This window comes from Cnephaeus nilssonii (assembly GCF_951640355.1).
Source record: "Cnephaeus nilssonii genome assembly, chromosome: 2".
Taxonomy (NCBI): Eukaryota; Metazoa; Chordata; class Mammalia; order Chiroptera; family Vespertilionidae; genus Cnephaeus; species Cnephaeus nilssonii.
In genome coordinates, this window is record NC_137073.1 from 77102974 (window position 1) to 77126381 (window position 23408).

At 38.1% G+C, this 23408-nt stretch overlaps 1 protein-coding gene across 1 annotated transcript in view; it reads right to left on the bottom strand.

Annotated features, from left to right (window-relative positions):
- FCHO2 (FCH and mu domain containing endocytic adaptor 2) overlaps positions 1-23408 on the bottom strand; it is a 120177-nt gene that overhangs the window by 51682 nt on the left and 45087 nt on the right. The window contains exons 7-10 of the mRNA XM_079791560.1: positions 20474-20572; positions 19412-19508; positions 4043-4087; positions 1225-1297 (exon numbers count right to left, since the gene is read on the bottom strand). Of these exons, the coding sequence (XP_079647686.1) occupies positions 1225-1297; positions 4043-4087; positions 19412-19508; positions 20474-20572 (314 nt within the window). The remainder of the gene's footprint in view (positions 1-1224; positions 1298-4042; positions 4088-19411; positions 19509-20473; positions 20573-23408) is intronic.

Here is a 23408-nt window from a genome sequence, read left to right on the forward strand (position 1 = left end):
TACATTAGCTTACAGCTGTGCAATTGTCTTGAGTTTCATCTCAAGAATATTTGCCTTCCTCTTTTCACCAGAAGCAGGAGACACAGATGGGAGTTTTACAGATATAATGGGACGCAAAAACACAAAACACAATATCCAAAAAACACTGGCAACATTGTACACTGTAGATTACCAGTTGTTTAACCTCATAATCATGGGGGCTGCCACTGCCCAATACCACAAGAGAGAATCGTACTGCACATCCCCAGCTGAGGAAAGGGCCAAAATTCAAAATTTGAAGTACAATTTCTACTGAATGCATATTGTTTTTGCATCATTGTAAAGTTGAAAAGTCATTAAGTTAAACCACTGTTAAGTCAGGGTCCATCTGTACTGTGTTGCTGTGTTTTTCAGATATTGTGTTCTGAGCATGTTTAAGGTATCATCTTTAAGGCTAAGCTATTATGTTTGGTAGGAGTATTAAAAGCATTTTCAACTAACGATATTTTTCGTTATGACAGGTTTATCAGTGTATAACCCCATTATAAGTCGAGTAGCACCTGTACATAATTGCTATGTCCCTACATGCATAGAATTGTCTAGAAGGATTTTCATCAAATTGTTGACTATAAGTTTTTCTTAGGCATCAAGACTTAGAAGATTTTATAGTTTTCTCTGCATTTTTAATTTTTTTAAATATGCATTTAAAATATATTTTAAAAAATAAAATATGCATTTAATTTTATAAGAGTAGTTTTAAAATTTCAATTATAAGACACTAAAGCTTTCATCTTAAATTTTAAAATAAGTGAATACTTTTTAATACTTTTAAGAAACCAGAGGAGCCCTAACCGGTGTGGCTCAGTGGATAGAGCATCGGCCTGCGGACTGAAGGGTCCCAGGTTCGATTCCGGTCAAGGGCATGTATCTTGGTTGCGGGCACATCTCCAGTAGGGGGCGTGCAGGAGGCAGCTGATTGATGTTTCTCTCTCTCATCGATGTTTCTGACTCTCTATCCCTCTCCCTTCCTCTCTGTAAAAAAATCAATAAAATATATATATTAAAAAAAAAAAAAAAAAAAAAAGGAAACCAGAGGAGCTGGCAAATACATTTAGAAAAGTTAGTATTTTTCACCCCTTAGACATATATAATTTGAGCTATTTACAAAAGAATTTTTACTTTTCAAATTCAAAAAAAGTCTTATTTATAATAAAGAAGTATTCTGACAATATTTATTATACTTACACAGACTCTGCATCCTTTTCCTTTTTAATTATTCCTGGCAAGCCAAAAGTCTTTCTTTTCCTTGGTTTTATACCTTAAAATAAATGTGTATTAAAAATGTGTATTGTTACAGAAACATTAACTGTTCCTGATAAATATATTAAATTTATGAATGCATCTTATATCTAGACACATAATTTTCTCATAACTGTCGATACTAATTTTGGATGATAGAAATGAATGTATCTATTGCTAAACCCTAACACTGAAATCAGTTATATTCTCTTTAGACTTATATTAACACTAGAAGCCCGGTGCACGAAATTCGTGCACGGCGGGGGGTTGTCCCTCAGCCCAGCCTGTACCCTCTCCAATCTGGGACTCCTGGAGGGATGTCCGACTGCCCGTTTAGGCCCGATCCTGGTGGGATCGGGCCTAAACGGGCAGTCGGACATCCCTCTCACAATCCAGGACTGCTGGCTCCAACTGCTTGCCTGCCTGCCTTCCTGATTGCCCCTAACCGCTTCTGCCTGCCAGCCTGATCACCCCCTAACCACTCCACAGCCAGCCTGGTTGATGCTTAACTGCTCCCCTGCCAGCCTGTTTGCCCCCAACTTCCCTCCTCTGCCAGCCTGGTCACCCCTAACTGCCCTCTCCTACAGGGTTGATCACCTCCAACTGCCCTCCCTTGCAGGCTGGGTGCCTCCCAACTGCCCTCCCCTGCTGGCCATCTTGTGTCCACATGGGGGCAGGATCTTTGACCACATGGGGGCAGCTATATTGTGTGTTGCAGTGATGATCAATCTGTATAGTACTCTTTTATTAGATAGGATAGAGGCCTGGTGCACGGGTGGGGGCCAGCTGGTTTGCCCTGAAGGGTATCACAGATAAGGGTGGGGGTTCCCTTGGGGTGTGGGGCCGCCTGAGCGAGGGACCTGTGGTGGTTTGCAGGCCGGCCACGCCCTCTGGCAACCCAAGCAGAGGCCCTGGTATCTGGAATTTATTTTCCTTCTACAATTGAAACTTTGTAGCCTGGAGCGGAACCAAGCCTGGGGCTCCAGCAGCCATTTCTGTGGCAGTTAATTCACCTTCTACAATTGAAACTTTGTAGCCTTAAGCGGGTGAGCCCGGCCAGGGTGTGCGGAAAGCTTTGCTTCCCCTGTTGCCGCCGGCAACCCTGGCCTGCTCTCTCAAGCTCCATTCTGCCGCCATTTGTTTCAATTTGTTTACCTTCTATAATTGAAACTTTGTAGCTTGAGTGGAGGCTTAGGCCTGCAACGGCTATGGAAAGCTTGGCTTCCTCTGTTACCTGGGAAACCTTGCTCTCTCTGGCTGTAGCCATCTTGGATTGGGGTTAATTTGCATATTCGCCCTGATTGGCTGGTGGGCGTGGCTTGGCTGGTGGGCGTGGCTTATGTAGCGGAGTGATGGTTAATTTGCATATTACCATTTTATTAGAGAGGATAATGTAGCCTATTATTCACCAAAAGGTTTTAGAAGATTCGCTTGATCAATGAAATTCTCTTTTCTTCTCTAAGTATTCCCCAAGTCAGTACATTATTTGCTATATTGGATTTTATTATAAATATAAGGAAATAGAAGGTCACAAAATATAAATGTGTTATTTTAAGTAAAAAGATGATTCAACATATCCATTAATAGTATAACATGGAAAGCTTATAATATGGCATCCATATGTTATCTCTAATATAAACAATGTTATGAGTGGACCTTACCATGAATGAGAAACTAATATTTTTGTTTTGACTAATATGGCAGTTCTTCCTCCTCTTCTTACATGACAAATTAATTTTTAAAGGTCAGTCGTGCTATTAAATTGTTGGAGTTCAACACTTCAAGCTTAGCTGCTTCCTCTTTGAGAACTTGAGCACACCTAAGCTAACTTCTCATCTTATAGATGAAGAAACTCAAGGGTATTATTTGCTCTTGTTTTTTTAAGTCAGTGTTATATGACTAAGTAAATACTAAAGCCAGGATTAGAATTCAGGCGTCTTAGAATAATGTACTTGCATTCAAGCAAAACGAACTCCCTAAACCATACATTTATCATGTTATATTTTTAAAACCAACTACAGTTTTATTCTCACTGAGTAGTATTTACTATCTACATTTTACAATAAAGAAAGCTGAAGCACAGAGAATTTAAATCATTCCTGCTCACAAACAGGTAGTAACCATAAGAAGTCTAGGCCCCAGAGCTCCTGACTGCTCCAATAGTAAACTTACACATGACAGCAAACCATTTCTCAAAATTCTTACACAGGTCTTAGAAAAAATAGAAGTTTGCTTTCAAATTATTTCTAGTACCTCACAAAGTAAGATTTCTAAAACATGACAAAAATAGCAGGCATCTCTTGGGTTTCATACTATGAAAAAGATCAATTTAAATAGAAAGAGTATATGTAGACTCTCAAGTCAAATCATTACTCATTCTGAATGATTAATATTAACATTAATGCATGACCTCATTAATTACTGAAACATTACCTACTACAGAACAAGCACTATACATGAGTTTCATATTTATGACAATAGAATGTTTAAAAATGGGTGTCAATGGAGAAAACAATCTCAATGTATATTTGAAGAAATACATGTTATATTTAATCTTTCAAAATATATATTCTAATCACTAATCATCTTTTGACTAACCTGTTTATTTATTAAGTAAAAATGAGTTTCTGCAAGCCTTCGAACCACATTAGATTTTTTACATCATTCCATAAACAAGCTCTGGCAATGGACAGCAGCCCTCTTTATTTATTCAATACACAGAAGATATTAGCTAGTTATCACACATTACAACTAGTCAACTTACCTTCAACTGCACTAGCAGGGTCACATTCTTCAAATTCAATAAGGCCTAAAAAATATATGAATATGCATGTATATAAACAACTGCTAGAAAAAGGTAGAAAACAATCAGATCAAATCACATTACAATAAAAGTTGGCCCTTAAACAACATGGGTTTAAACTATGCAGGTACACTTATATGCAGATATTTTTCAATAAATACCTGTATAGTTTTTGATCCACAGGAGTTCGCAGATGCTGAGGGCTGGCTGCATGTACTGATCTACTCCATTTTATATAGGGGACTTGAGTATCTGTGGATTTTGGTATTTGTGGGGATCAGGGAACCAATCCGCCCATGAATACCAAGATACAACTTAAGTTTTTGGGTACTCAAGTTATATACAGATCTTCGACTGCCTGAAGGTCAGCACCCATAACCCCCACATTGTTCTAGAGTCAACTGTATCTTTTTAAATGTTCTGAAATGTGTTCCAGTGTTATCTCAGTGTTAATATCAGTAATGATTTTAAAAATCAAGTAATCTTAACAGTGAAAATAATTGTGACTAGTTTATTATGATGATGACAATTTACTGAAAGCCCTTTATATATGATATCACAGAACTGGAGACACAGAGATCTAACATGCAGTTTCTGCTTTCAAGGAGCTTGCAGCGTAGTTGAGAGAAAACATAGTAAGAGGTAGTTGCTGAATCCTCGGTTGTATTCATGGGAAGGACAGGCGGCCAAGATAAACTACTACTAGAATATAAGCTTGGGACCTTGTCTGTCTCATTCACCACTGTAAAAGGCAAATAACAGGTTTTCTATATTTACTGAACAAATTAATTAATTATATACTAGCTAAGTGGTAATGCTGGGATTACAACCCAGATCTCTCTATCTCCGCTATTTCCAACTGGTGTGCTATATGTAAGAGGCACACTGGTGTGCCGCAGGGATTTTTTTTAAATGCAAAACCTGACCTCTTTCCCCTCAGATTGTTAAATTAAAACAATAGAATGTGACCCTGCTAGTGCAGTCTGGTGTGAATTAGTTATACTTATTTTTTGTCAGATCGGCAAAAATATATCTTTGGTGTGCCACAGAATGTTAGTAATTAGTTTGTATATCATGAGATGAAAAAGGTTCAAAATCATTTGTCTAACTGCATAGCAGGTCAAGGAATTTAAACTGCAATTAGAAAGCAATAGGAAGAGTTTTCATGTGAGAAGACACACACACACCCCTGCAAAGAGGTTTTATAGAAAAATTAATTTAGTAGTTGCATGAGTGATAGATTGTAGAAAGGGAGATGATAAAATAGAAATCAGAAAACAACTAAAATAGCCCTGAAATGACAGGTCTGCTGAGACTAGCCTTAAATGCCATAGAATACGGTATATTTTATATATAAATACCAAATTATTTAACACGTTAAGCGCCCTGTCAGTCACCGGTGACTGACACTATACTTTCCGTCCTAAAGACAAAACTGGCTGGGCGCTTAACGTGTTAAGTAGTAGAGAAAGTAGCAAAAGCATGAATTACTCTTCTATTGAACTATCCCCAAAGCTAAATATCAGACTAAAACATTATCTTCCATTAAGTTATCATTTTAGCCCTGTTTTACAATACATACATTTATACAAGTCCAGCATTGTTGTGAAATAATTTTTAATTCATTAATGGTGACTGGTTCTATTATAAGAATTACCTGTTATAACAATATATTTAAAAATAGAGTTTGAAGTAAAGATTAGATAATAGAGGATTTCACCACTATTTCTTCTGAGAAATTAAGCTTAACTATAACTGTGTGCAAATTCATGATCAGAGTTCTCATTGATCATTCCATTATGAAAGAAACATTGCTCTGCAACTAGGAGCATCTAAAAATATTGGTTAAAATGTCTCCCAATCTAAGGTTTACTTCTTCAGTTCATCTCTATACAAATAGAGCAGATTAACATTTAGTGATAAGCAGAATAAAACAGTCATAAAAGTGAGCTGGTAAACAAGGTCCTAATGAATTAATTAGCAATACCTTCCTTACTAGGGTATCTTATGATATAAACTTAAGTCAAGTCAGAAAATGGCCCAGTTAAAAATTTAAGAATTACAAATCCACTCTCTGCAAAGCTAAGATTTCATTAAATGAAAGGGTAATGAGCTTGTTCTTAGATTCCTTTAAAGGCCTATGTTAATGGTTGATAAAGAGTTAAGAACTGGCAGATCAATAAATGTAAAGAATTTTAGTGTGTGTATCTGATAATAAGCAACTTTGTACTTGGTGTAAATATTATAAAGAATGAAAAATCTGCCCAGCTGGAGTGGTTCAGTTGGTTGGAGCATTTTTCCATGCACCAGAAGGTTGCCAGTTTGATTCCTGGTCAGGGCACATATGTATGGAAGGCAACCGATAGATGTTTCTCTCTCACATTAATGTTTCCTTCCCCCACCCTACCCCCACCCCTCTCTAAGCATGTCCTCTGGTAAGGATTTAAAAAACAAACAAACAACAACAAAAAAAACCTGGCCAGGGTGGCTCACTGGTTGAGCATTGACCTATGAATCAGGAGGTTGGGTTCAATTCCCAATCAGGGCACATGCCCAGGTTGTGGGCTCGATCCCAGTGTGGGGCATTCAGGAGGCAGCAGATCAATGATTCTCTCTCATCATTGATGTTTCTTTCTCTCTCCCTCTCCCTTCCTCTCTGAAATCAGTAAAAATATATTAAAAAAATAAAAATAAAAACAAAAAAATCTCTCCTAAATTACCAACAGCTATATTATGTATTATGAGCTTTATCACTCACTAATAAAACTTGAGAGAACATAACCACCTGTCAAATAAATTTGAGAGTTTACAAAAGAAGAACCAGAAATGTGGTTACTCAAAAATTCTCCTACACAGCAACACAGCATATAATTTGTGCCCAGTAACCATTTACAGAATTTCTAATACTTAGGCTATTGGCTTACTCTAGAGAAGAACAAAACATGAATGCCAAACAAATTGCAGTATTTACAAGTATGTAAAAATATGTCTAGAAAGACTTTTACCATATCACCTTTGCAAATATAGTATACTAGAGGTCCAGTGCACGAATTCATGCACTAGTGGGATCCCTCGGCCTGGCCTGCGGGATCGGGCCAAAACTGGCTCTCTGACATCACCCGAGGTGTCCTGGATTGCAAGAGGGCACAGGCCAGGCCAAGGGACCCCACTGGTGCACGATTGGGGCCGGGGAGGGATGTGGGAGGTTGGCCAGCCAGGGAGGGACCATGAGAGGGCTCCAGGGCGTGTCCAGCCTGTCTCGCTCTGTCCCGATGGGCCGGACCCCAGCAGCAAGCTAACCTATCAGTCGGAGCGTCTGCCCCCTGGTGGTCAGTGCACATCATAGCAAGTGGTTGAGCGCTCAGTGCATGTTATAGCGACTAGTCAACTGGTCTACTATCTGCTCCCTGGTGGTCAGTGCACATCATAGCAAGTGGTTGAGCGGCCGAAGCATATCATTAGCATATTATGCTTTGATTAGTTGAACGGACAACCGGACGAACGGACACTTAGCATATTAGGCTTTTATTATATAAGGATGTTCTTTTAAGATTTTCATGAAAAACAATATGGAGTTTCCTAAGAAAATTAAATATAGAACTGCCACTTGACCCAGTAAATTCCACTTCTAGGACTATAGCCTAAGAAACCTGAAACACCAATCAGAAAGAATGTATGCACCCCTATGTTCATAGCAGTGCAATTTATAATAGCTAAGATCTGGAAACAGCCCAAGTGCCCATCAATAGATGAGTGGATAAAAAAGCGGTGGTACACATTTATACCATGGAATACTATGCAGCAGTAAAAAAGAAGGATCTCTTACCCTTTAAGACAGCATGGAGCGACCTGGAGAGCATTATGCTAAACGAAATAAGCCAGTCAGAGAAAGACAAGTATCATATGATCTCACTCATATATAGAATCTAATGAACAAAATAAACTGATGAACAAATTAGATCCAGAGACACAGAAGCATGGAACAGACTGTCGAATCTCAGGGAAGGCAGAAAAAGATGGGTGGGTGGAAAGAGATCAACCAAAGAATTTGTATGCATACATGCATAACCCACAGACACAGATATGGGGGGGTTGGTGAAGGCCTGTGGTGGGGAGTGGGGACTGGCTAGAAGAGGTCAATGGGAGAAAAAAGTGAACATATGTAATACTTTCAACAATAAAGATTAAAAAAAAATCTTCGGATAGCTTTACATTTGTGAAAATAGTAAAAACATGCCTTAACTCTATAAAAATTAATCCCTTTAAACAAAATTCTATATATTTTTTCACAAAACCTTTTTCCTATACCAGATATATCTTGATGGCTCTTCTCTTTATCTTTTCTAAACATCCCTTCAAATTCATTTGAAATACGAAAATGTCCAATAAAATAAATTATTCAAAATGACATTTTTAAAATATCAGATACCAAATCCTCTCAAATTGTAAAATATTAAAAATTTTAAATAAGTACCATGTATACATAAGGTTTTCTATAAAAGATCCGAATACTAACACAGTTTGTGGTCTAATAAAACTAAATATACCCTTCCTTTAAAAATACATTAAATCATGCATGAAAAAGATTTTCTTTTCAAATTGCATATGCTCCACATGCTATTTCACATGGCAAAGCTTTGCGTGCCTGGCTCAGTGCCAGTTGACAGCTCAGCTGGATATCAATGAACACGCTCTGACCCCCCTTGCAGCATGTCACTTCTGAACTGTTTCAGAAATAGACGATTTATTCAGCACCTCCCTCAAATGCTGTCCACTGCCTATCATTCTGCTATTTAATCATAAAACAAGTTACTCTTCTTGACAGTACCAAAGCCAGACTGAGAGTCAGAAAGAATAATTTGCTATAACTGGAATTTCAACTCTTTTAGGCTCAATTAATTCTGTTGTCAAAATAAATAACTGCTCTTAGCACTTAGATTTTATGCTAGGCCACAAGGGCAATTTAGTTTGCATAAAAGCAAATAAGACCATTTTGGCTCTGTCTCCTGATCCTCTTTTACACAGTATCTAAAAATGCTATCACGGGGGAGGGGGGCATGCGTGTGGGGGGGTTTGGGAAGGGAACGGGGGGGGGGGTGTTGATGACAAATATGTGATACCTTAATCAATAAAGTAATTAAAAAATAAAAATAAAAATAAATAAATAAATAAAATAAAAAATAAAAATGCTATCATGAGATCAATTAAAGTCAGAAAAAATTAAAGGCAGACCTCCAAAAAGTCAACTATTTAAAGCAAAACAATTCTTACATATGATGCTTTAATAACCAGGTAGGAATAAATTACTGCTATAAAAAAAGTTAACAACCAAAGAACATTACAAACTGTTGAACAAAAATAGACAGAGGCAAAGAGGCATCGAACAGACTGTCAAACTACAGCGGGAAGGAAGCGGGGGGGGGGGGGGGGCGGTAAGAGATCAAACGAAGGACTTGTATGCATGCATATAAGCACAACCAACAGACACAAGACACTGCGGGGCGGGAGGGGGGAATGAAATGAGTACAAGTGCCGGGGCGGTAGGGGAGGCTGGGGGGAGGTCAATGGGGAAAAAAAAAGGAGACATATGTACTATTTGTAATACCTTAAACAATAAAATTAAATTAAATAAAAAAATAAAGTACTTATAATAAAAAAAGAATTCATCCTAATCTAACTTGTATCAAAACTTTTAAGAAATGCTAGAGGAAGAAAGACAATTTATTTAACAGTAATCCTTAATCATGACAAATATTCTGTGGAATGATGGAAAGTATAAAAAATTATAAAATAGTTCCCATTGTTTTGGTATCATTTCTAAATCTCAGGTCACCAACAGGGCAAGTTTACAACTTTGTCTAGTTAAAAACTAGCCTTAAAACTCAAATAGTAAATCTGGATTACTCAAATCAAGCATGTTCCTGCATATTCCCCAACTAAAACCACAGAACACTTGGTTCTAATTAGAAGGCAAAACAAACATGCACAGACCCCAAAATCTAACAAAAAGAATGACAGTGAAGGGGGCAGGGAAAGAGGGAGGAGAAAGATACCTGTGACTATGAGAGTCAAAGTCATGTTCTCAGGCTTACTCCTGGGTCTGTGCAACTCAACACAGCCACATTCCTACATGCCTGGGATGATGGGGCAAGCTAACATGAAAAGGAGCGTCAAACTCCAGCTTGTGGTGTTATGCAAAGGGCATGGAGGCTCAAGTTCTAGTTTTACTAGTCGATTACCTTGGACTAGTTTAGTTACCTCCCCTTTCGGAACCTAAGTCATATCATTTATAAAAATGATGAGGAATAATAATAATACCTTTTGCCATATTTGCTTTCTCTTTCTCTCAACACATACCTACTAGTACACACTTTTTTTCTCTTTTTTTGCCTGCCAAGTCATTTACAAGTAAGTTACATCAATGCCACTTCATTTCAAGAGTATTTACTTTAATAAAGGGCTTGTAAAAAAATTCCCTCAATCCAGTGGTTCCAAATCCCAACTCCTAGTTGAACCTTCTAGTACAATGCTTCCTGCATCAGAATCACCAGGAGGTCTTGTTCAACCACAAACTGCTGGGCTCCACCCCCAGAGTGTCCTATTTGGAAGGTCTAGGTTGGTGCTTGGAAATATGCATTTTTAACCAATTCCCATGGCCCTGGGATCACACTTTGAAATTTACAGACTTAGAGAACCCCTGGGTCCATTGCCAGATATTCAGTAAATCTAGAAAGTGTTTCTCCAATTTTACTGTGAATACAAACTGCCGGGGAATCTTATTAAAATGCAGATTCTGATGCAGTAGGACTGGGGTAGGGTTTGAGATTCTACATTTATAACAAGCATCCAATGATGTAATGCTCCAGGTTCTCAACAATGGCTGCATATTACAAGCAGATGAGAAATTAAGAAATATAGTGGTACCAAGGCCCATCCTAGACCAATGAAATCAGTATTTCTGGGACAGTGCACTGTCTGTATGTCTGTACTTATTTTGTTGTTGTTAATCCTCACATGATGATATTTTTTCCATTGCTTTTCAGAGAAAGTGGAAGAGAAGGTGGGATGGGAGGATGGAAGGGGAGGGGGAGGAGAGAAAAGAGAGAGAGAGAGAGAGAGAGAGAGAGAGAGAGAGAGAGAGAGAGAGAGAGAGAGAGAGGCTATAGAGACACAATGAAAGGTTGCTTCCTGCACACTCCCACCCAGATCGGGGATAGGGAGCGAACCCACCACCCAGGTATGTGCCCTTGATGAGAAATCAACCCCAAACCCTTCAGTGCATGGGGCCAATGCTCTAACCACTTAACACACCAACCAGAGTGCACTTTTTTTAAAAAGAAAGAAAAGAGAAATGAAAAGGGAAAATATTTCTATAAATGATTCTCATATGTACCCAAGGCTTAAGAACCAGTGATGAGCAAACTTAAGAACCCTGGTCTTAAATCAAAGAAACAGAATTTTAACCATGGAATTTCAGTCGCTGTGAAACCTTCCAAATTTTCATCTAGTTCTCCAAACAGAATCTTAGTATTAAAATATAATCTCCTCTTATATCCAAAATCTGGCAATGCCTCCATACCCCCAGACTGAGTCATGTTTTCACCCTCTATGATCCTGATAAAACCTTGGGCAATTATACTCACTCACTTTTCTCTAGTCACTTCCCCCTTCTCCACAGGTGTTGCAGAAGCTATGCTTATACTGCATGATCTAGTCAGAACTGACTGGACTAGAAAGATGACCTGACTCAAGATTTCTTGAACCAGATTCTTTCTCCCAGAAATTTGGAAAGGATCAAAAACCTGGATTAATTCTGAGCTGTGGCTGCAATTAACAAAAAGTGAAAGTACCTAAAAATTATTGGGAGGTGCCCGGAAAAGCAAAGAAAGCCATTCTGCAAAGAAAAAAACAAAGCCATAGAAATGCAGCGATTACTAGTAAATAAAGGAAAAATGACACCTAGTATGCCTATCGGTCTGGGTTTCTTTCTGCAGCCTGGCTCCATTCCTGATTTTGGATCCTTGGGATACCTTGGTTTGTTTCCAATCAATTTCCTTTTAAGTTCAAATTGGCTCGAGTTAGCTTATTTTACATAATGCAAAAAGAACTAAAACTCTGTCCTTGTTATTATGCACATGTAAAAATTATAATCAGCTTACTTTTTAATATTTTGTTGCCACTGTTTATATATTTAACATTTTAACCCTTTGCACTCGCTTGCTTTTTTCTCGATTCCTTTATTCTAATGCTAACCGTGTCGAGTCACACTCGACATCTGAGTGCAAAAGGTTAATAGCTATTTCAAATTCAAGAATTCAGCTTTCCTTAAACAAAGCCTGCACAAAAACGGTTTAATCTTTACTTCACAATTTCGGATTATTATTATGAGGTTCAGTTACTGTGATATGACTGCAGATGTAGCTGGTGCAGAATGTCAGATTAAATGGTTTCTGAACCAAAGAACAGCAAAATCAGCTGTTAAAGAAAGATTATGTATAGTTATGAGGTACAAAATTCTAATCCTATCCTATCCTATCCTATCTAATAAAAGGATAATATGCAAATCCACCAAACAGCGGGAAGACCAGTCACTATGACGTGCACTGACCACCAGGGAGCAGACGCTCAATGCAGAAGCTGCCCTCTGGTGGTCAGTGCACTCCCACAAGGGGAGTGCCACTCAGCAAGAAACCCCGAGTCGGCTCATGGCTGGCGAGCATAGTGGCTGGAGGAGCCTCTCCCACCTCCGCAACAGTGCTAAGGATGTCCAACTACCAGGTTAGGCCCTCTCCCCTACAGGGAGGGAGTGGGCCTAAGCCATCAGTCGAACAACCTCCGAGGGCTCCCAGACTGCAAGAGAGCGCAGGCTGGACTGAAGAAACGCCCCCCCCCCCCCCGAGTGCACAAATTTCGTGCACTGGGCCTCTAGTGTATTATAATATCTCTGCTACTGTACTGCACAAGACATGTTCTCTCTAACACAAGTAGGCAAACACTTTCTGTAGAGTCAGACAGTAAATATTTTAGACTCTGTGAACCATAAGCTCTGTCACAACCACTGAGCTCTACTGTTGTATGTAGTGTGAAAGCAGCCACAGACAATACACAAACAAGTGTGAATGTGTTCAAAAAATCTTTTATGGACACTCAAATATGATTTTTTCTAATTTTTATATATCACAAATGCTACTCTTCTTTTAATTTCCCCCCAATCATTTAAAAATAAAACCATTCTTTGCTTGTAGGCCTTACAAAAATAAGCAGAGTTAAATATGGCTCCATGGCCATAGTTTGTCGACTTCTGCTCTAAAAGATATAAAAGAATCATTATCAAAGGGCACATATATCCCACAGGGCGGAGTTCTACACCTCTGCCCTAGGTGGCTAGGACACAATAGGTAGAAGTGTACTCCTTCACAGAGTAGAGCTTTTCTATTTTATTTCCTTTGAGGGCTCTCCTCCTTTACTCTCCTGTTTGTGCTAATCTACATTATTCTCTCCCCTAATCATTATTCATTCTTCTTTCCTCTTTCCCTGGTCACTGCCCCTTACTATCGAATAGAAAAACCAAGTAATCACAGGATATCTGGTACAATTTATGGGTCTCTGGCTCTTAGCTATTTTTAGTTTTGCTTTCTATACAAGGGTTTCTGCTTCTCTGATTAAAAAAATAATAAATGGTGAGGGAGGTGGTAAGAAGTTCTATTTACAGGTTTGATATTATTCCAAATCCTTAATGGGTCTAAAAAGATGATCACTAGATTTTTTTTTAAAATTATTTGCTTTACCCTATACTTTAAAATTAATACACCTAATGTAGAAGCAAAAATATTCCAAATATCTAAACTAATCAATTTCATTTAAGCAGTTTGACCACAGAAATCTCATTTTTCCCTTTTGCTTTGTGGCTGATTATTTTTTATATCTATCTTTCTCGGGCTTTTCCTATTTATATCTTCAAACACAGTATAATATCTGGAAGTCAAAAAATTGAAGCTATAAACCTATATTGCTATATAATGAAAATACGATAAGCATTTCAACATAACCTTTTCTCTAAACATATTAAGCACTGGCCTACCAACTTTTCATTTTAAGTTACCCTTTTGTTTCTTATAAATAAAAACTTGCTTAAATTTTATGAATTATAAACAATATACAATTTTACTGGAAGATGGCGCGCCCTCCTTGGGGCACACCCATACAAATCTCCTTTTCAAGTGAATTTTCTTTCTTCTAAACTCTAAGGGTCTCCATGAGACTTGCAACCAGGGGAGCAATGGGCAGTGGCTGCTTGTCTGGGCTAACATCCTGGGTCCTGTCTCCAAGGCCCCCTTTTCTCTGACTTTCCAGTGTGCTGACAGCAGCCCACGTTGGCTCACTTCTTTCCCATAACGTCTCTAGGGAGCCAAAGCAGCCCTGCCCAGGCTCTCTCCTGTTGCTTCTTCTATCTTAGGCACTTCCTTGTTTCACTGTCCCCAGCTTTAATAAACATACTCTTAAAATCATTAATTAATTAACTAATTAATGAAGCAGAATGACTATAAAACAGGAAACTTCAAAATATGGATTTTAATCTCCTTTGGCAATAACATAGATGAGAATAGGTAGAAATACTAGGATAATGTTATTAGAACATAAAAAGATACTCAAAATTAGAAAACACCTGTTTTTTTCATGACCTTTTCAGACAAGAGGTGCTTTGATATTTCAAGCATCCAATTACAATGACTCAAATTCCAGAAGAGCCAGGCAGTACTATACTAAAAAAAGTAATGACAAAAGCAATATGGAGGTTTCTCAAAAATATAAAAATAGAATCACCATAAGATCCAGCAATTCTGAGTATTTATCTGAAAGAAATGAAATCACTATCTCAAAAAGATATCTGCACCCCCCATGTTCACTGCAGCTCTATTTACAATAGCCAAGACATAGAAACAATCTAAATGTTCACTTACAGCTGAATGAATCAAAAAAAATGTGGTGTATATATACAATGGAATATTATTCAGCCATAACAAAGAAGAAAAGTCTGTTCTATGACAATATAGATGGAACTTGAGGGTATTATGCTAAGTGAAATAAGTTAGAGAAAGACAAATACTGTATAATCTTATTTATATGTGGAATCTAAAAGGAAATACAAAGAACAGGTTAGTAGTTGTCAGAGGTGGGAAGTGGGGGATTAGAAAAATGGGTGAAAGTAGTAAAAAAGCTTCCAGTTACAAAGTCAAAAAGTCCTGGAGATGAAATACAAAGCATGGTGACTACATTTAACAATATTGTACCATATATTTGAAAGGTAAGAAAGTAGTTCTTAAAAGTTCTTACCATGAGAAAAAAAATTATAACTATGTGTGGGGATAGATATTTAAACTAAATTTATTTTGGTAATCATTTTGCAATAAGTACAATATATCAAATCATTACAAACTAATACAATATTATATGTCAATTATATCTCAATAAAAAAAAGTAATGACAAAAATGTCACTGCATATAATTAGTATAAAATAGTCTCAACGAATAGGGAAAAAATGTCAATGCTCTCAAAGTGTTTGACACAGGATAACTGGAGACAAAGTTAGGAGTTATATTTTTCAACAGGTAACTGACTAAAAAAAAAAAAAGTCATTTTACAGCACAAGATAAATGACATTTTGGTTTACAAAGCTTTTTCGTTGTTGTTAATCCTCACCCAAGGATATTTTTTCCACCGTTTTCTTTTTTAGAGAGAGTGGAAGGGAGAGGTAGAGACAGAGAGAAACATCACTGTGAGAGAGACACCTAGATTGGTTGCCTCCTGTACACACCCCAACCGGAGCCAGGGATTGAGCCTGCAACCGAGGTGTGCCCCCGATCGGAATCCAACCCAGGACCCTTCAGTCCACGGGCTGACACTCTAACCGCTGAACAAAACCAGCTAGGGTGGCTTACAAAATTTTAAAAGAACTGGGCCTCTTTTTAAAATGTGTAATCCACAGAACTAAAACTAATTTTAAAAGGAATTCATCCACCAGAGGGAGAAAAAAAAATGTTAACAGCAATCAATAGTATACAAATTGAAGGTTAGAATACATATTACAAAGCAAAATCCTTTAACTCTATGAATTCCATACAATCACATGTAAAATTGATTGCTATTTTTCTTGAGAAACTCAAAATTTTCATCATTGCAATGGGTTCCAAGACTCGTTTGTTCATGTGTTCATAAACTGAACAAATACATGTGTAAGAGCTGCAACTAATCACCCATAGCAAGTCAACTAGAGAAGTGATATTTATCCTTCCAATAAATCCCACACTCTCCCTCCTTTTTTAAAGTTAGTATTAGGACCAGCTTTTTGAAAGTCAGTCACAATGTCAACAGTCATCCTGAAATAGTCACCTAATTCTAGGTCTAGTGATTCTAGATAAGCCCATGTCATCACCATTCTTGGACTCCCTCTCACCATTTAGCTTCAGAAATTTTCTACATCTTAGTATATCTTGAGGCCAGTAAATTTAAATTTATAAAGAAATAATATCCATTATTAGCTACCTATTAATTAGGAATGTATTAATTTTTTAAAAATAACAGCTATTAAGTACTCAATAAATGTAACATTATCTCATGTAAACCTCATGACCCCATGAGGTAAGTACTATTATTATCCTCCCTTTACAGATGAGGGCATTAAGGCTTAAAGATCTCAATGCTAGTAAAGAGTGGACCACAAACTACAGGGCTAAATACTGTGCTGTACCACAAATAGGAAAACTGAAATTTTTATTGAGGTAATTGTAGATTCACATACAGTTGTTTTAAAAAAAAAAAAATGCATGGCGATCCCCTGTACACCTTTGCTTGGTTTCCTACAACATTTTGCAAAACTACACTATAACGTAGCAAATAAGATACTGATAATGATACCAATCTTGTTTAGATTTCTGTCTAAGGCATTTTTAACCAGCTGATACATCTTTGCTTTTATTCTATGAACACTTCTAAATGCTCTATATAAAATTCTACTTGTTCCCCAATTGTTTTTACTCTCTTAATTGGTCTTCACTTATAATTTAATCTCTTTTCAAGGAATTTTAGGGTTTCTCATTGTTTAATAGTTATGTATCTCAGCATCCTATTCTCTCTATATATGTAAACTAACTAGAATCCTGGCATTTAATCCCAGCTCTGACATGTACTAGTTTAGGTAAATCATTTAACCTCTCAACATTTCTCTTAACCTACCCTTAAAGAGTTGTTGCAGATCAGTTTGCCTGCAAAGTGGTTAGCACAGTACCTGGCTAACTTAGCAGAGTTAAGTGCTCACTAAACTTTAACCATAATTTACTATTTGTTCACCAAGACATTTCAAACAGCAAATCCATTCATTTCAGCCTCTGTAATATGCTAAACTTACCCATTTGGTCATTAATTCATAAAAAAAAGTAATATTTACACATAAATATGGTAAAGAGATGAATCAAATATATAACTTTTCTTCACAAGCACACAATTGTAAAATTTTTTTTTGTTAATTCTCACCCGAGGATATTTTTTTCAATTGATTTTTTAGAGAGAATGGAAGGGAAGAAGAGAGAGAGGGAGAGAGAAGGGGGGAGGGGGAAAGAGACACATCGATTGGTTGCCTCCTGCACAAGCCCTGACCAGGGCCGGGGATCGAGCCTGCAACCAAGATATACTAGTATACACTTGACCAGAATCAAAATCTAAACCCTTCGGTGTTGAGGCCAACACTCTAACCCACTGAGCCAAAGAGCTAGGGCACACAACTATTAAAATTTAAGTTGATTCATCACTTTGAATATTTCTTGCCACTCCCGTCTGGCCTGCATAGTTTCTGTTGAGAAATCAGCTGACAATCATATGGGTGATCCCTTGTAGATGAGGACAGTTGTGTGTGTGTGTGTGTGTGTGTGTGTGTGTGTGTGTGTGTGTGTGTGTGTGTGTGTGTTAGGGCATGGGGTGGGGTAGGGTGGGAACCAGATGGAGGGGAGATATGGGGATAAAAAAGAGGAACAACTGTAATAATCTGAACAATAAAGATTTAATAAAATAAAATTTAAAGTGATGGCAACAATGCCAAAAAAAGTACTGTTCAAGTTCTCTGACACTTTTGATGGCGGAAGTAACATGTGACCTGACTTTTTAAGAATTTTTTTCTTTAGACAAATAAATGGGAAGACATGGGGTAGAAAAGGAGTGGGATGTAACATTTTCTAGAGTAAGGACATAGGGCAAGAGAAAAGAAGGGGCTTGTATAGGAAACAGCAAACAGTTCAGGCTGGCTGCACTAAAGGGTGTCTGTAAAAGGAATAATGGAAAATAAGACTGAAGACTGGTCAAGGCCTGATCCTGAAAGGCTTTGGATCCAAGTCCAGAATCTAAGTTTCATTCTGTCTATAATAAAGTCAAAGATTTATGAGTAGCACAATTACGAGTTCAAAATTGTAGAGTCAAAACATGAATGTGCTATAACATGTAAAGTGGATTGCTGTGCTAGTATTAAGAAACCTGCTGCTGCAATTAATCAGGTAGGTAGAGAGAGCATGGAAAGAAGGGCTGAAGGGAAAATCTACTAACAATTGAATTAATATGATTTGAAACTTGATGAAATGTGGGAAGAATAAAGTAAAGAAAATTTAGGTTTCAAACCTTAGTTCTGTGAACTGCACTGAGGAAAAATAGTTCCCGCACTTCTCTAAAAATAACTTGTCTATTTTTCTGAATTCCAAACCATACTTTAAGTTATTTACTGGACTGAATTACTTTTACCTGTGAAACCAATATGGTAGAGTAACAGATTGAAGAAATCTGGAAGACTATGATGAACAGCAGAAGGGAATGAGCTACTTATTATATTTGATATATCATAACATGCTTATTAAAAGTAAGATTCAGGATACCTATAAACATCTGTTCATAAAACAGGAACCAGGATTCTTGTATTCATTTGTTCACTGCTGTATCCTCAGTGTCTACCGGTAAACAGTGCCGGGAATACTTGTTAGCACTCTACTCTGTTTTTAAAATGGCCTTCTGTTACTAATTTACTTTCAAAAATATAAACTGCAACATATTAACTTAGTAAATGTTATAATAAACATTTTAAGTAATACTAAATTGTTAACCACTAAAGGTTAAAACAAAAATCTTAAATTTTTAATATATAATCAGACACAAAGTAAATGATACCTAAGATTTTACACAAATTTTCAGCTATCTCCCAAGCTCCATTTTGCAGTTTTGAAATTTAAGGGCAAACACATTAGTTGCTGGATGGGCAATGTGAATACATTTTCTTGCAGGGATTATCATCTTACCAGGTCTTTCCTTCCCAGTGCCTTTTGACTCAGCAAATTTTTGTATCAAGCTTTCAACTGTAGTGTTAGCCATATTATTTATAAATTCTTCATGGACCTATTAAAATGAGATAAAGATAAATTTTCTTTTTCTGTACATATTCTTACTGTCAGACAAAACTTCCACAAAGCAATTAAAATTCATTACACCAAATGTGTATTTTTTGAGCCAGAGCCTTTAAGAACTTTCATTTACTAAACATGCTCTGTTGCCTATCTTACAGTGTTAGTAGAACTATGGGTACCAATCACTGTTTACATGAACCCCTTAGATATGGCTGCACAACCTTAGAAGTAAATGCAGCTTCTTGTTTCTTGGAATGTTCTGGAACATAATCCTTATGATAAATAAAAATTGCACAATTAAAATTTTAGATCTTTAATAATAAAGTATAACAGACTTCATCTTTCTCTACTATATTTCAATGCATCTGAAATTGTGATTGTTAAACTGCCTTTACATTTTTGGAAAATTTCTAAGTACAAGCTCTATAACTTACGGCTGCTGTTGTAAATTTTAAAATAGTAAAACTTCAAAAAAGATATATTAAAAAATTGGTAACTTCAGAATTTTAATGTAAAGAGAACTGAACATAGTTAACTTTAAAAATTAATTTGAATTATCATCCCTGGTGACCAATAAAAAATTCAGTTTATTTTACAGTTAATACATGTAAATACATATTTTTTAAAATATATTTTTATTGATTTCAGAGAGGAAGGGAGAAGGAGAGAGAGAGAGAAACATCAATGATGAGAGAGAATCATTGATAGGCTGCCTTCTGTATGCCCCCCTACGGGGAATCAAGCCCTCAACCTGGGCATGTGCCCTTGACCAGAATTGAACCTGGGACCCTTCAGTCCACAGGCTGATGCTCTATCCACTGAGCCAAACTGGCTAGGGCTGTAAATACATATTTTTTATCTGAAATAATTCAGTATCATGTTATGAGTTTGGGATTTTTAAAGAGTCATAAATGAACATAAAATGTTCATGAATCAGTTCATGAAGTAAAAACTTACCTGGCCTATTTGTAAATGAATTTCCTTTACAGCATTTGACAAGGATCCTATAATTTCCTTTATGTGAATGAGATGAGTTTCTTCAATGTCTTGAAATTTCTGAGTAACAAATACAAAAAGTAACATATATAAAATATTTATACACACATATATACTAAAATCAAAAGATCTTTTAGAAGTTATCTCTGTACAGCTAACCAAATTAACCTTTTGCACTCGGATGTCGAGCGTGACTCGACACGGTTAGCATCGGTAGCAGCTCTTTTTATACTCTTTGAATGTATCAATAATTTGAAATATAAAAAAATCCAAATAAATAAGTTTGTATGAAAAGAAACTCCAGTTTTTTATTCTACTGCCGCACTTTGTAAAATCTGGGGTATTTAAAAAATTAAATCCCGCGTAGAATAAAGGAATTGAGAAAAAAGCGAGTGCAAAGGGTTAAGCAAGTTACTCATCCTACCTAATAATAGACAAATATGCAAATTGACCGTACCTTCGCTATGCCCACGATTGGCCAGGAGGCGCAGGGGGGCAGGACTCTGGGTGGCCGAGGTAGCCGATTGGGCCAGCGGGATGCTGAGCTCGTGTCGCCAGCGGCGGCTCGAGCTCAGTGTCTGTGCCATGGCTGTGCTGTGGCACAGAAGGGGCCTCTAGGGCAGCGAGCTCATGTCCCGCCGCGGACCATCAAAAGCAGGGGAGCTGGGTGCCTATCTGCTGGTGCACCAGGCTCCCCCGCGATCGAAAGCAAAAGCGAAAGCGTGGGAGCTGGGTGCCTGTCCGCTCAGGCACCAGGCCTTTCAGAAGCCTCCACCGCGCCGAAGGCTTCTGAAAGGCCTGGTGCACCAACGGACAGGCACCCAGCTCCCCCCCGTGATCGAAAGCGAAAGCGTGTAGGGGACCCTACACGTGCATGATTTAATCATGCACTGGGCCTCTAGTTATATAATATTTAGCAATGCTTCTAGACAAATGGGTTTAGGAAAAATACTGAAATATAGCACTGAGAAAAGTTAACTTTTTGTTGTGCCATTTCTCAGGTAAACATGAACTTTTTCAGTTTAAACATAACATAAATTAAAACCTATTATCATGATCAGAAAATAAGGAGACCCAGAAGATATGGGTGCCTGTCATAAAAACCAAGGGAGAAGTGTTTCAAAAACTGAAAAACTGCAGTTTACTTCTAAACACTTTACAATCTAGCCCACAGGCTCTCAAAATGTCTTTCTAATCCTCAAAATGTTAATATGTAGTCTTCAAAAGATATTCTGTGGTCAAATAAATTTGGGAAGTCTGTAAACTCTATCTTAGCAGTTTTCAACTGAAGGTGAGGATACATCAGATCACCAGGGGAATGTTTTCAAACTACAAAACACACAGATCCTCCACTACTACCTGGAGGTGGGGGTGAAAAGAGGTGAGAATGTTGTTTGGAAAAAATTCCCAGGTTATTCTTGTATTTATTCCCCAGTAAGAAAACTATTGCTAGACTTGGCTTCATAATAAACATTAAAAAGTCTGAAAATTACTGCATAACAAAATTTGTTTTATTTTGCCTAAACCAGTGTTTTCCAAAATTTTTTGACCAAACCACCCTGTTTGTCTTTCTTCATCTCTGAATATCTATTAATATCTCACAGAACAATATTTCTCAAAACAGGATTTGGGAAATGCCGAACTAGCCATTTTCAAACAAAATACATTTGTCAAATATTATGCACTAAGCGAAATAAGAAAGAGAAATCACATGATTACATTTATATGTGGAATCTGATGAACAAAATAGGTCCAGAGACATAGAACCATGGGACAGACTGACAAATTTCAGAGGGAAGGGAGGTAGGGGAGAGATTAACTGGGGAACTTATATGCATATATGCATAGCCCATGGACACAGCAATAATATGGTGAATCAGGCTTGGGGGCGGAGTGGATCGGGTCAATGGGAAAACAACAACAACAAAAAGGGAAGCATCTGTAATACTTTCAACAATAAAGATGAATTTTAAAAATAATAATAAACACACTAAAAAATACATTTGTCATTTCCATGCACAAGCCTGATTACTCTCCCCCCCCCCCCCCCCAATTAAATCAGTTCTAAGAAATACGTCTAAATGCTTTGGGGGTTTTTCTCTGGTTAGTTTATCAAATTAAATTCCATCACCCCATTTACACTAATAAAGGAGAAACATGCAAATTAACAGTACCTCCGCTAGGCCCACAAGCCACGCCCACCAGCCAATCAGTAGCAAGTATGCAAATTAACCCAACCAAAATGGCTGCGGCCACGGAGCGAGCAGGCGGCTTGGGTTTCCCCGGCAAAGGAGGAAGCCAAGCTTCCCGCCCACTCTGGTCAGCCCTGGCCTCCACTCAAGGCTACAAAGTTTCAATTATAGAAGATAAATAAACCCCAGATACCAGGGCCTCCACTTGGGTCGCCAGGCGGTGTGGCCAGTCTGCAAACCACCACAGGCCCCTCACCCAGGCTGCCCCACGCACCAAGGGAACCCCCACCCTGATCCGGGACACCCTTCAGGGCAAACCATCCGGCCCCCTCCCGTGCACCAGGCCTCTATCCTATCTAATAAAAGAGTAATATGCAAATTGACTGTCACTCAACACACAACTGCCCCCAGGTGGTCAAAGATGGCTGCCCCCATGTGGACACAAGATGGCCACCACAAGATGGCCAGCAGGGGAGGGCAGTTGAGAGGGACCAGGCCTGCAAGGGAGGGCAGTTGTGGGCAATCAGGCCAGCAGGGGAGGGCAATTGGGAGGGACCAGGCCTGCAAGGGAAGGCAGTTGGGGGCAATCAAGCCTGCAGGGGAGGGCAGTTGGGGGTGACCAGGCCTGCAGGGGAGGGCAGTTGGGGGTGACCAGGCCTTCAGGGGAGGGCAGTTAGGGGTGACCAGGCCTGCAGGGGAGGGCA